Source organism: Micrasema longulum, unplaced genomic scaffold (assembly GCF_059751315.1).
Source record: "Micrasema longulum isolate JH-2025_06_02 unplaced genomic scaffold, ASM5975131v1 h1tg001458l, whole genome shotgun sequence".
Classification (NCBI taxonomy): Eukaryota; Metazoa; Arthropoda; class Insecta; order Trichoptera; family Brachycentridae; genus Micrasema; species Micrasema longulum.
Genome location: NW_028278644.1, coordinates 137,359 through 152,170, shown reverse-complemented (window position 1 = coordinate 152,170; position 14,812 = coordinate 137,359). Strand labels below are relative to the sequence as shown.

At 32.5% G+C, this 14,812-nt stretch overlaps 1 protein-coding gene across 1 annotated transcript in view; it reads right to left on the bottom strand.

Annotated features, from left to right (window-relative positions):
- Positions 1 to 13,403: 13,403 nt before the first annotated feature.
- Positions 13,404 to 14,812, bottom strand: part of LOC148275332 (zwei Ig domain protein zig-8-like) — a gene marked incomplete at its 3' end in the record, with an annotated part of 70,512 nt that continues 69,103 nt past the window's right edge. Inside the window, exon 6 of the mRNA XM_088235841.1 lies at positions 13,404 to 13,481. Coding sequence (XP_088091967.1) covers positions 13,404 to 13,481 — 78 coding nt within the window. The remainder of the gene's footprint in view (positions 13,482 to 14,812) is intronic.

Here is a 14,812-nt window from a genome sequence, read left to right as displayed (position 1 = left end):
TACATTAAAAATTTATTGTTTTATTATTATTATGCGATATTCCGCAGCTGGATTATCATTTTAGCAAGGATACATATCGGCTACTCATATTAAAAAACGGCTGTAGTCATATTGTCAACATTTTCTATTTTAAAATATAGCTAACCACGTTTAGCCGCTGGCGCTGTGTAAATTGGTGAAGATTTGAGTTATTTTAAAGAGAGCGTTGGGTTAGGTTATGTTAAGTTTACTTAATAACCGCGAGGTGTGAAAAACAACCCTTCAAGTAATAGGCAAAATAAGTAATAAGGACAATCGGGTGTGATTTGTATCTGTCTAAAACGTTATAGCTAATTAGTTGTCCATCTTTCAAAAAGGCATATATACTAATTCACGTAGAATTCATTTATTTTGAAACGACTTTTTAAGCATTTTCTTAATAATCATTTTTATTGTGGATACATGGAATTGGCAGAGGAAAGAGCAAAGCAGAGTGAACGCGGTCAAAATGCAACCAATGTACTAGTGGATTTTTTAAAGCTGGCGCGTTTGCAATACGTAGTGTCTGTGAATAATGACATCGCACGGCATACGCATTATGAAAATAATATCTTTCTCTCTCGCGCTCAGACGCGCTTATGAGTGTGACATACAAAACTATTGTTTTGTTAGTTGGCAATGGCGTGGTCCTACAAAATAATGGACGTAAAAACAAAGTGTTTTGTTTGAAGTAAAATGATTTAAAAGTTGAACATACACATGTTATATGGTTCATCTTTCAAAAAGGCTTTTTTGAATTTGTTTATTTTGAGACGACTTTTTAAGAATTTGCTTGGGAAATTTTCTCATAAATAAATAATAAAAAATAATCATCTGGTATTTTGCTGGAATTTTCAAATATTATTTAAGGACGGTATAATGTCCATTTATTTCATATACATTATAACATATTTTTTATGAAAATATTCGTAACTCAATTTCGACAAACAACGAGATACACCTTTCTGAAAGATGGGCGACGAATTGTCGAGTCAGCTCTGACTGATTCATTCGGGTGAAGAAATAAACCATTCAATGTGGTGAAGCTTTTCAGCGAAAATGCAGGACAACTAATCGTTAATTGGCTCCTATACAATACTGAGCCGTTTTGTAATCAAGCTAGCCAATATGTATTCGGGCAAAAATGACAGTCTGTCTATGACAGTAACGTAAAATAGCATCTTTCAAAAAATATTATAATTCCTTTTAACGGGTTTGGTGAAAAATTAACATTGTATCTGTTTTGCTGTTATTTTAATATAAGTAAAATATGAAGAATAAGGTTATCGAATACTGTTAATTATTTTGTGATGTTTTTTTTTTTTTACAAATAACAGGTGAAATAAGGAAGCGTTAAATGATCAAGATGTGCAACAATGTTTTGAGTATGTCCAAATGTTTGCAAACTGGCTATTTTCCTCCCTAGGGAGTTATCTACTAAATTTGTTGCAACAGCAAGGGAAAATATTTTTCAGAAGGGAATATGGAAGTCTAGAGGTTTCAGCTCTTTTACTTCACAAATTACAACAAATAGAAGAGTTGAGGAAATGTGGATTTTAAACATAGCCAGAATGGTAAATCTTACAGTGTGTAAAGTGGCCACTGAAATCAGCCAATAACAGGTCGTAAGCCCTGTACATGCCTAGACTTTCCTATTCCTTTCTTAAAAAAATTTCTTCTCTCTGTTGCAACAAATTCAGATCAAGATATATAGTAAATTCATTGAAATGTCAAATTACAGTAATTTTATCGTTTATATTTTAACGCATTTATTAATGGTTTCCTTAATTAAAATCTCAAGATAGAGGTCAGATAAGAGTTTCAATGGATATATTTTACGTATATGAAAATATTCATAAATGTAAAAACGATATAACGCATTCCAGGGTCTCGATTCCAATGAAGAAACATCTTCGATTGTCCATAAAGAAAAAAAAAATACACGGAAACTATTTTTTATATCATATTATTTGACATCATAGAAAATTTAAGATTACTCTTTTAACTATCCATCGTAATCGCGGCCCGAGAAGACATTGTAGTAATAATATTAGTTTTTTTTTGTCAATTTTTTACCAAATTTGAAAATGAGCACTTGAAGGGAAAGAAAAGTTTCTACTCTATAAGATATTATTTTTGCTTTTACGTTACATTTATATTTTTATTTGATTAAAGGCCTTTGAAATGAAATGTCAAGCAGGAAAAAGTGAGCTTTTTTGATACCTTATGTAATGCTATGAATTACTTACTAATTTGTTGCGATTTTCTCTGTTGTGCCATGTTGTTCTTTTCATTTGAAAAAAACGGACACAACTTATGTTAACAGCCAATAGATAGAAGTTTTTTGTTATATTCTCGGGATGCCTTTATTCAGAAGCTTTACTTGTCATGTGCAAGGCTATGGTACTCTGAAAAATAGCATTTTTTGGGGTAATTTCTTTGATGAGTCCAATTGCAATTGAACGTAGTTATGCAGAAAACAGCCAGTCCACAATGTCAAAAAAAATGTATTTTGATGTTATTGGGTGCAGTAAGGTCAATTTAATGTTCTGCTAAAAACAGCCAGACCGCTTTCATACAAAAATCTGTATTAATCACCTTCTAAAAATGGGGTCGATTACAAAAATGGCATTTCTCAATTTACTGAAAACACCCACAGCACAAGAAAAATCTTACGGTATTTTAAAATCACTAAAACTGGTCAAATATATAATTAGATTATTGTTTGTACAGTAAAAAAAACTAGTGTATTTACTGTTCATCATTTGTTAAAGTCAAAAATATTCCAACTGTTGTGTAGATTTGATAATGCACCCTTTTCATAAAGGTGTTATTATCTCAGTTTGGCTTTTCTATGGCTGGCTGCTTTCTGCCTAACTATGTTCAATTGTCGATAAATATAAAAACAAAGGCGCATGATTTACTACGCAACCTTTAATGACAATGTGAACATATGTTAGGGATATTCCGTCTTTCCTTTATTCTGCTTCAAGATTATGACGTTGCAAGTTGCAAACACAGACTTTTCAAAAAAAGATATTCGACACTCTCCTAGTACCTAATAACGTTAAGTCAATTAACAGGAAATAGCCGCATTTGAATGTTTTTCTTTGCCAAAAGAACATGTCCACAAAGTTCTGAAAACAAATATTGGGAGCAATCTGAGTATCCCGGGTAAAAAAATAATAAGCCGCCGTTGGTTTGGGTTATTTTATTTTGATCGAAAATGATGAAGCAAATATCTATTTAAACTTGTAATATTAGAAATCAAACACTGATTTGAGTCTACTGAATATTTTATATTATTTTTACAAATATAAAAACGACAATTTCGTGACAATTGTTTTGCCTTGTTAGGGCATTTTCAAACGAATGTGAAGATTAGATGGATTGCATGTCCTTATATCGCTACATTATTCAAGGTACTTAAGTAGAATACATAGCATGTTCATTAAGCATAATTGATTTAACTGTATACCCAGTGAGGTATTCATTTTTTTTTTAAAGTTTTATTTTAACACATTACAACAGAGATGAAGAACATTTAAGAGAAGGTGAATCCAGTTTTTGTCTACAAAAATTTAGACAAACTCAAAATATTGTTGAAAAAGTTTTATTTAAAACGTGAAATAAAAAAAATAAAAATAAATATATGGACATTCAATCTATCTAATCTTCGTTTCGTTTCATTCGTTTTAAGATGCCCTAACAAGGCGAAACAATAGTCACGAAATTTCAGTTTTTATATTTTTTATATTTGTAAAAATAAAATAAAGTGATCAGTAGCCTCAAATCAGTGTTTGATTTCTAACATTATAATTTTAAATATGGAGTTCTATAAAAAAAAACACCAAAGCAATCAATAATATCTATTTACTTTACTATCCTATCCACTTAAATATATCAAACAATCCAAAATGCATCCAGCAATAATTTTAAGTTAATTCTATTTTTTTTTATGTATTCCTTACTGATTCTCTCGGATATAAAAAAATATCTTAAGTTATGAGTTATATAATATATCAATATTTATAACTAATAACATTCATTTATGGAAATAAATTTATGAAAATGTTTTGATAGTAAATTTTTTATTGATATTAATTTTAAATGCATTTTTTGATATGTTGCACACTGCATGTATTATTACGACCATACAAATCAAAATAATATTTTTATTTCTCATCCAGTAGAAATTCTAATGTTCAAAGTCAATTTTACAATAAAACACTAAAAAACAGATTTAAACTTTATGAAATAATTAAAAAATAACACATCTATAAATAAAATACCTTCCTAAAAATATTTGATGAACACTTTCGTTTACCGAGCTTGGATGTTCGGGACTCAACAGCTCAATCATAATGGTCGCATTTGTCTGTATTTATCGACACCATAAAAAATTCTGATGGATAAGTGTTGGTTAAGGCCTTAACCATAAACATCAGTGATTGAGCGTCAGGTGATAATTATATAACGGTTCTAATTACAAGGCAGTGCGGCCATTGTGATTGAGTTGCTTGACAAACTTTTGCACATGCAATCGTAGAGATGTTGACGTTCGGCCTCCTTGTACTTGCCAAGTATTTGGTCAAGCTGCTTGTAGACGTAGCATAATAGCTTAAAGGTGTAAAAATGGCCATTAATTGAAGGGTTCTTTTCCAAAACGGACAATTTCCAAATTCAAGCTTTTTTGTAAATCGGTATTTTTCAATCGTATAATAGTTTTTTTTTTATGATCAAAAATGTGTATACAGTTAAAAGGTATGATAAAGATTTCTATTAGAGACTTAAGACTCCCGAAATGTCAAATCTCGAGACATTTTTGACATCGAGACTCTCAAGATGCTAATATTAAAATTTTGAGACGTGATTTACCTTTTAATATACCTACTGGTTGCCAGCCGATTTCACTCTTCATTTATTTGAAAAATAGAAATATATATTTTGAATTCGTTGTTTATTTAAGAAGGTTTTTTCAGTTACGTTATTTTATTAACTATTTTATTTTATTCATCGATTTAAGTAAGGCTATTGTGATCTTCTCGTATGTGTGTTTGATGATATAGGAATAATTTGTTGGTATATTTTATATATTTTTTTAAATTAAGTATTTTAAACACTATACGATACAATGACAAGAAGGATAAAATTTATAAACATATATATTTATATATATGTACGTAAGTGTATGTAAGGGTGTTTATGTATGTGTGATTGTGTATGTATAAAAATTTATTTGGGTATATGTATGATATGTTTGTGTATGTGTACATATATGTATGAATATTTAGGTGTATATGCATGTATATTTGAGTATGTGCGTGTATGTGTATGAATGTTTATAAGGGTGCACACGTGTGTGTGTATGTGTATGGATATATATAAATAAACATATATGTTCGTCCACCTTAGCGCGGGTCTTCTCCTGCAAGGCATGATTTTATAATATATATTTACAAAATAAAATAAAAAATATATAAAAATAATAGTACGCTATGATTGTGATTTAATAACTACATTCGCTATTTTTTAAAAGAATTATTATCAAATAGTTTCGAAGTCTCCAAAAGTCTCGAAGTCTCAAAAAATGTCTCGAAATTTCTAGACTTGTACCCGTATGCAGAGACAAAACTTAAGGTGAGGAAAGTACATTCTATTGTCTTCACCTTCGGGTTATTCTCCGCATTTGAGATTAGAATGTACTTTCCTCACCTTAAGTTTTGTCTCTGCATACGGGTATATTACAGTCTCGTCTCAGTCTCTAGACTTAAATTCGTATCGAGTCTGGAAGACTTAGGTATGACGAATATTTTTAGTTTCTAGAAAAAAAAAGCTGGGCAAAAAAAAATACTTTCCATAATTTGGAAATATTCAACTTAGAAAAAGAACCCTGCAATTATGTTTTTATATATGACTCCTAGTGCTTGGCCATAGTGGCGAGCATTTTTTCAAAATATGGTAACAAGTGTAGTGTTCAAAGTGACTGCGCGGGCACATAAAATAACTACCAATTTCTTTTGTCAAATCTTGCACAAGATCAATTTTCCAAAATAATTTTCCTATTAATGTAAAACGAATTTCATATTTTTTTTATATCACAATGTTTAACGAGTTGTCAGAAATTCTCCGGGATGCTGAAAGCGTCTCCATTTTTTTAGGAAAATATTTTTTGTTCATTAGGAATACGATACCTTATTTTTATATTGTGTAGATATGTAAATAAATTTAGGTAAGGTATATTTGTGTTATTTTTTTCAAAAGTGCCATACTAGTATGTCAAATAAAATTAATTTACGAATTGAACAAACCAATACAAAAAATGAACTAACTTTAACAACATATATTTTATTCAAATGAAACTAACCTTTCTTAATAATAATTTTAAAATAATAATGGTAAAAAACATTCATAGTTATAGTTAAGTGATAGATTTATAAATACCTATTAAAAATTTTAAGTCCTAAGGTTTATAATTGTCAAACTACTATTTACGATACATTACCTCTTTTATCACCTTAAGTATATGTTTGGTGAAAATCTTCGAAAAATTAAGACGGACATTGATATTACATGGTTCAGTAGAGGACTTGAGGCTGACAAAGCCGCGGTGTGTAGTAGAAAGGGCCGAGGCGCTGCTACTCCTGCCGTTTGCTGCAGCTCTGCGAGACTTTCTCCTAGGACAAAGTGCCATTCCTTAGTAAAATGCGCAGTACAAATAAAAAAGATAAAACATTAAACAAAAGACACAGCAAAATTGAACAGTTTTTTGAAAACAAAACAAGGTATAAAGGCAAGTGATGCCTGAATTCACAAATTTGGAATAACTAGTGACCGGTTTCATAACTTTTAAGTCGGCCTCGTGGTGTAATATTATAATTATGGATAACTTATAAAGCGCCATTTTCGTAATTTAATACCTCAAGGGTGCTTTACACCGTGATTCTATACATAAATAAAGTTAATTAAAGCTTTTAAATTTGTAATTCAATTAAAATATGCTACACGAATTTATTTGAATGATTAAGAGAACAAGTGGGTTTTAAGTTTTTTTCCGAAACATCACTTCACTCTCACAGCCTCGCACCTCTGCTGGGAGAGCATTCCATGCCGTAGGGCCTGCGACCGCAAATGCGCGTTCACTGAACTTAGTGCGCTGTTTGCGTAGAGGTGTAATAACTTTTCCTCTCGCCGTAGACGTATCTGATCTAAGCGTAAGACGCCTGTCAGCTAGTTCATCTGGAATGCGTAGTTCCCTTAGATATTCCGGAACAGAGTTGTGCAGTAATTTATTCATAAGCTACTATAAGCTCTATAGTTTGTATTCCATGCTCTGTGGAAAACGTAGCCAGTGTAATTTTCGAAGTAGTAGAGTGATATGACTGAACTTAAAGATTACGAAAATAAGTCTTGCTGCAGCATTTAATACAGACTGTAGGCGAGTCATTTTATTCATTGGTAGACCTGCATAGATACCATTACAGTCAGTGCGTTAGCAGTGGTCAGTGCGTTAGCCTGCCATGCTAGAGATCTCGGATTCGATTCCCGACATGGTTGATACGAAATATTAATTTAAAAGGGTGTTTTCACACTAGAATATTTCATAGTACCTTGGCGATAGATACCAAATAACGAAGGTGAATGATGAAATTTCCGAGCCCCTCAAAATTTCATTGGGAGTACCACAAGGATCGGTTCTCGGACCGGTTTTGTTTATTATATACATAAATGATATTGTCGAAACATAAAAATATTCAAAAATAAGACTCTTTGCAGACGATGTCTATATATATATCGGGAGAAAATTATAAAACAATTATGGACAGACTAAATCATGATCTTAATAGTGTATCACTGTGGCTAAAAATTAATAAATTAAAATTAAATGTTAACAAAACTAAATATATGAATATAGGAAACAAAAGAATAGAAATTACACCATCAATAATGTAATAGAAAATGAAAAACTTAATGAAGTCACTGAAATTAAATATTTAGGTGTAATGTTGGATTCAAAACTTACATTTCACCAAAACGCTAAGATGGTAATAAATAAGATTGCAAAAAAATATCAATTTTGGGAAGGATCAGAAGATTTATTGATAAGGACTCCTGCAAAACTATTTACAAAGCAATTATTGAACCACACGTTAACTACTGTAGTAGCATTTTATTTTTATCAAACAAAGAAAACATAGATAAACTAACTGTATTACAAAATAAAGCCTTTAGAATCATTTTGAAAAAAAACAGATATACGAGGGTAAAGTCGATGTCAAATGAAATGAAATTATTAACATATAAACAAAGAATATTTTACAATACAATGATATTTGTTCATAAAATTATAAACTCTAATAAAAAAACAGAATTTTGGAAAAAAATTGATCGGAACCAGCATGAACACGATCACAATACTAGAGAAAAGAACAAAATTAGACCTCCATTTAGGAAAAAGGCAAAGTCACAAAATTAAATTTTATTTAAAGCAATTAAAAAGTATTACGAAATGGAAAAAAATATTAAAAATAATAGTCAAGACATATGTGATAAACAATTTATAAATTAAACATATTTGCAATGTTATTATTAGAACACACATAACAATATGTATGATATGTATGCCCTACTTTAAGATTTAAATAAAAATAAAAATAAAATATAGTCTCTGGACTGGTGCCTAAGGCGTAAGACTTATTTGAAGAACGCGCATTTGCGGTCGCAGGCCCAATGGCATGGAATGCTCTCCCAGCAGAGGTGCGAGGCTGTGAGAGTGTAGTGATGTTTCGGAAAAAACTTAAAATCCACTTGTTCTCTTAATCATTTAAATAAATCCGTAGCATGTTTTAATTATATTACAAATTTAAAAGCTTCAATTAAACTTATTTATCTATAGAATTACTATGTAAGGCGCCTTTGAGGTATTATATTACGGAAATGGCGCTTTATAAGTCATCCATAATAATAATAATTAGGACCGGTTCAAACGTGGCAATATTAAAATACACCTAATAACTCCAATCGGTAAAATTTAAATCGATGTTTCATTGGAATCGCTAACCCGATAAACAATCACTGTGAGAAATGTTTATCAGTTCGATAATTGCTGACAATTACGATAATTACGGCCATTGTGATTGAGCGAAATTGGAACACGTTTAAGAGAACGATTTACCGGGCTTGTGACCTGTTTGGTTTAATTAGCCGTTTTGTCAATAAAGTTTTGAGCTATTTAACTATACTAAAAAATAAAAAAATGAAAAATAAAAGCAATATGTATATGTCAACATAAACATAGTTGTGAATATTACACGGTGTGTGAACTGGCCACCTCAACCAGCCAATGACAGATCATAAGGCCTGGAAACATCCATTGCCTTCTGAAATATATTTGGCAACTCTGTTTTGATCTAATAATATCAGAAATATTTTAATTCAGTATTGCATATGTTTTTATTTTAGCTGTGCATTCTTGCTGATTTTGTATTGATTTAATTAAGTTAAGGCTACAGTATGATAAATCTTGCGAAACTGATTAAATCCGTCACTAGTTATTCGAAGTCTGTAAAAAAATTTAACCCTTTCATCAAAATGTAGAATTTAAATATTCATTTTCATCATTTACTTTTTCGCACACAGTTGTAAAAGGGGCATCTTGATCGTATGTTTTGCGAAGGTACGGTGGTCAGTTTTTTGCTTTAGGGGCCAGTCCAACAGCCTTTAAAAACAATATTTCACATCCATCCTGCCAGGAATTGAACCCAGGACCTCAAGAATGGTAGGCAAACGCATTTACTATTTATGACGCATACACTATAAGGCGAATCAATGTCAACTCCAATACCGTTTCCCGAATTTTTACTTGAGAGCAGCTATTGAGTTGAAAACATTCAACTAGACTGCATATGCATACCCTTTACTTTATCCATTCGTAATGCTTCAGTTACACTTAACACATATCTTTTTTATCATGTTTCGGAATCACTCAGGCGCTTGTAAAAAATATGCATTTTCAACTTTTTATGACACAAAATTGCCCCTGAGTACCGCCTACTAACATCACTTAACATAAACATTCTAGTTTTCATTGTAGTACTCGGCTACGCCATCGATATCTAATAGAATAATTTTATAAATTCCGGGTATTACTGGGTTGGATACCACGTCAGGTCACTCCGTCCGATAAATCTGTTATTTGCGAAGTCACTCACGTGCAGATTCCGAAACATTCCGAGTGTATGATGCGTCCGATATATACGAATATGCGTCCAGGGTTCTGGTTTAATTTCAGACACAGAACTGTATTTTTCATTCCCCCGGACACAGAAAATTCAAGCATTAAAATGGTTTAATATTTCGTGAATTATGGGTTTGATAAGCTGCACGTAGAATCAGTTTTATCAAGGAACAGTAAAAGGTCCTTAATCGCCTAAGTTTTCCATAAATCTGTCAAATCTGACACTTCGATCAGGTTTATTGGTTACGGCTCTGTAAGCGAGGCCTAACAATTTGACGTTACTCTAAATACCACATTTCATTATACAACCCCTTGAGTTGGTACTTATAATAAGAAATAACAGGTACAAACATCCCTTAAGACTTTTCATAACAAAAATAGGTACAAAATTCAGTATTTAAATGAGAAAATACACTTTTAGATTTTTTTTAAAGTCTTCAAGTTTGTAAGCAAAAGTTTTTGGTTGAAGTTCATCATCATCATCATCATTCCATGTCCGCTCCCTAGTTGAAGCATATGGTATCCACAAAGAGCCTCCATGCATCTCTGTCAGCTGCCAACTCCTTTGCGTCCTCCCAAGTCATGTTCTCGTCCCGAAGTTCTAACATAAACTGCCGACGAATAGTTAGCAGTGGACGTCCAGGATATCGAGAACCTGATGCCAAGTAAAATAGACAAGCGTGTTAAAGGCTCTCAGGGGGCATCCGCAGTACATGGCTTAGCCAACCGTGTCGCCTCCGCTTGATGACAATTGTTACCGGAGTTTGCTGCGTCCGTTCTCTTATTAATTCATTCCACACAAAATCAAACCACCGCACATCCAAAATTTTTCTGATACACCTTTTCTCAAAACTCAGTTTTTTGCTGTTTTGGGCCCTAGTAAGGTGCCACGATTCGCATCCGTAGAGCAGAATAGGTGCTATGCAGGCGTTATATAGGGGGCACTCGGTTTTTACTGTTTTTATTTTATTTGATCTCCAGACAGCCTTCAAACTGTTGAATGTGGCGCCTGCTACTCCCAACCGCACTCCCAGTTATTTTTCTAAGCTGCCATTTTCTGTAACATATGCTCCCAGGCATTTGAACCTCTCGACCCTTTCGATGATTTGGTTAAATAGAGTTAAGGGATTTTGAGCATCAAGGCAAGAAGTATTACCACAGTACATGGTTGAAGTTGATTGAAATTTATTATTACATAAATAAAAAAAGAGTTGGACTTAAATCCACAAATTTGGAATTAAGGTGACCGGTTTTATCACTTTGACGACGTCGTCAAGATAAATATTTTTACTGTTGAAAAAAACACAATAAAAAATAAAAAATTTAAAGGCTTTGTTGGCTTTTCGCACTAAAATATTTTATTGTTCCTGAACTGGCACCTAAAACGTAAGACTGACTTTTTTAACTAACGAATTGTCAAAAAACGTTGCATTTGGTATACCAAAAGAGTACTCTGCACTACTGCGCTAGGAGAGATGATGATACAAATGAGGGTAAAGAAATCAACATTATTTCATCGTAATTTATGTATCTGCCCCGACTTAACACGGATTTTCTAGCGACTACAAGACATGGGTCATTCATGGTTATGTAAATATAAGCTGTGTCCCTGTACTCAATGTATTTTGATTTTATGTTGTTTTTAAATAAAAATAACAATTTTAAATATTGAAATCACATAATACTTATTTAGAAGACCTTCATTTGAAAATAATGAAATAACATCGAAACGACTGTGTGGTTTCATCTCTTTAACTAGACGTTACGAAAAATAATGTACTCCGGATACCCAAAAGCAACCGGACCAATAATTTTTAAATTTGATTAATTATTTTTCAAAAAACCTTTAAAATACTTTTTATCAGAGCTAACGCATTTGTCCAATCTTCTTTTCCATTATAGGAAACTTTTTTTTAGTTCGTCTTTCGTGATGTTTGACAACGCCTCCGTTGGGTTGTTTTTCACCTCAGCAACATCAACAACACACCGTACTTTTGTACTTTTTTTGCTAGAGGCAATAAAAATCACTCACAAATGGCTGGATCGGGTGAATAGGGGAGAGTAGGGCACAGCGATCATGCCGTTTTTGGTCAAAAATTGGCCCATAGAGAGGGCTGTGTGAAAGCAAATTTGGGAGCCACTCTTCTTACCCCTAAATCTTCACTAAATAATCGCTGCACTAAACTCCAAGTCACTCTATAGCTGGACAACTTCTTTAATGGTCTGTCGTCAATCTTCCAGGATGATTTAGCCAATTTTACTGACATTTTTCATGATTTGGGTAATTGAAGGGCATCCAGAGTGGAGTTGGTCATCAATTGATATTTGACCTTTACTAAACCGGAACAAACATTATGTTCGTACACAGTTGTTCACATTTCAAGAGTTTCTGCTTCAGTTTTCGCAAGCAGAAGCGCAAAACTTCAAGGCCGCGTGCTCGATCATCAAACGCAAAAACGACGAGCATACAAAACGAGTAACGAAAAAATTCACACCAGCCATACGAAACCTTTTCCATTGACGACATTTGGTATACTGACTAAAAAAAGGTAGCTCCGCAAGATTTTACCGGCAAAACATGAAAAAAAAACTCCGCCTACCGCAATATTAGTTTGGTGTCTTTTGAGTACCCGCTCGTATTCTAAAAACAACAATATTTATCCAAAATAAATATGGATAGATTTATCAAATCTTATTTTTTTGATACCATATCATGGCATAAGTATGCTATCATCATGACAATTTTTTTTTATTCTTTAGCCGCTCTGAATCAGAGTTTGGAACTTTAGTAAAACCATTTTTTTGAGTTTCTAAGATAGTTTTTTTTCCTGTGGAATGATGGAGTATTTCGTTTTTTTTTAGAAAATACTAGTTTAAATGAAAGATTTGTAACTAAAATACTTTTTTTTAATAACAAATTACACATCAAGCACGATCCACTAACAAATTTGAGTTTCTTATTTATGAAAATTAAAAAAACTAAATTTCATTAGTGTTGATCCGAAATGATAAATATATTAAAACTACGGGTTACGTTTGACCCTAAGCGATATTCAATTCAAGGTGGTAGATCAATTAACCCTACTTACCGTTTAACACGTGTACGTTAAGGGAAGCTTGCAAACCCTCTCTCACTAAACACGTGTACCTTCCCCCGTCCCCCGCTGTTAGTCTGGCCACCTGTAAGGTGCTGTCCGCTCCTCCCGAAACCGCTTCAATACGGACACTGAAACAACAAATCAATTAGTTAAACCACTAAAAGATACTTACGATAGTTATCCAAAGCTTTTAGGATTTGATGGTGATTATAATTTATTTGACAGAGTTTCTTGAACCTGAAGATTGTTTTAAAAATATAAAGCAATACCTTAATAGTAAATAATTTCAACAAATCAGAGAACCGCGTCTGATAGTTTCAATTTGTGACTTGCAGCTATTTCATTTCAACGAAAATGGACATCACTTGATTTTTTGCTCATAAAGAATAATTAATGCTGTAGTCTCATGAAAAGTAAGGAAATCGTACGATATAGCCATTTTTAACTCCCTATTTTTCAAAATAGTCACTTTAAAAAAATAAAGCAAATAAACATCACGAATATTATTAAACAATTATAATGCAGTTCTACCAAAAAATGTCAGTAGAGAAATTAAATCGGTTTTTAAACCTTTTTCATATAACCTTTAATTATATTTTCTTTAGTTTCTATTTTGAGTATATTTTGAGTTTGTCCAAATTTTTGTAGACAAGGACTGGATTCAACTCTCTGGGGAGCTGTTTATATTAACATTATACAACAGAGATGAATAACATTTAATAAAAGGTAATATAGAAGTCTAGGCATCTACAGGGCTTATGACCTGTCAATGGCTGGTTTAAGTGACCACTTTACACACTGTGTAACATTCACTATTCTGCCTATATTTGAACATCTATATTCCTTCAGTTCTTTCATCTGTTGATGTTTGTGAAGTTAAAGAGCTAAAACCTTTATTTATGCAGGTGAAATTCATCTAATTGAATTATTTCACCTACATACTATGCAACGCCTGAAAATATTATTTGGACAAGGTTATTTTGGACAAACTCAAAATATTGTTGATAAATTACCTGGTCCACGAAGAAGTATACAAATCGTGCCGTGTGCCGCATAATAAACTTAATTTCCACCAACCACCAGTGTTGAGCTACAGGGTGGGCCTACCCTTGTGTTAGTGCCGCTCGTAAGTGACTAGTCGGACCACATCAATTCCATTAAAAACTAAGAAATGATTAGTGTCATCCATTCCTAATCCATCTCATTAATTAGGGTCGTGACCAATTGACACAGCATACCACATATCGAGGATACTCACAAATTTTCATTAAAGTTAAATACAGTCTACTCTTTTAAATAATATCGTAAAAGCCCTATGACTTCGACCTGTGCTATTTTTTGCCCCGCAGCCGCGTGAAAACCCGTTTTCCAACCAAGTGTAGTGGCGACTTAAACTAGCTAAATGTAATTAGGCCAGTAAATGCCTAGCTATTACAAGTAATAAGGCCAGTAAATGCCT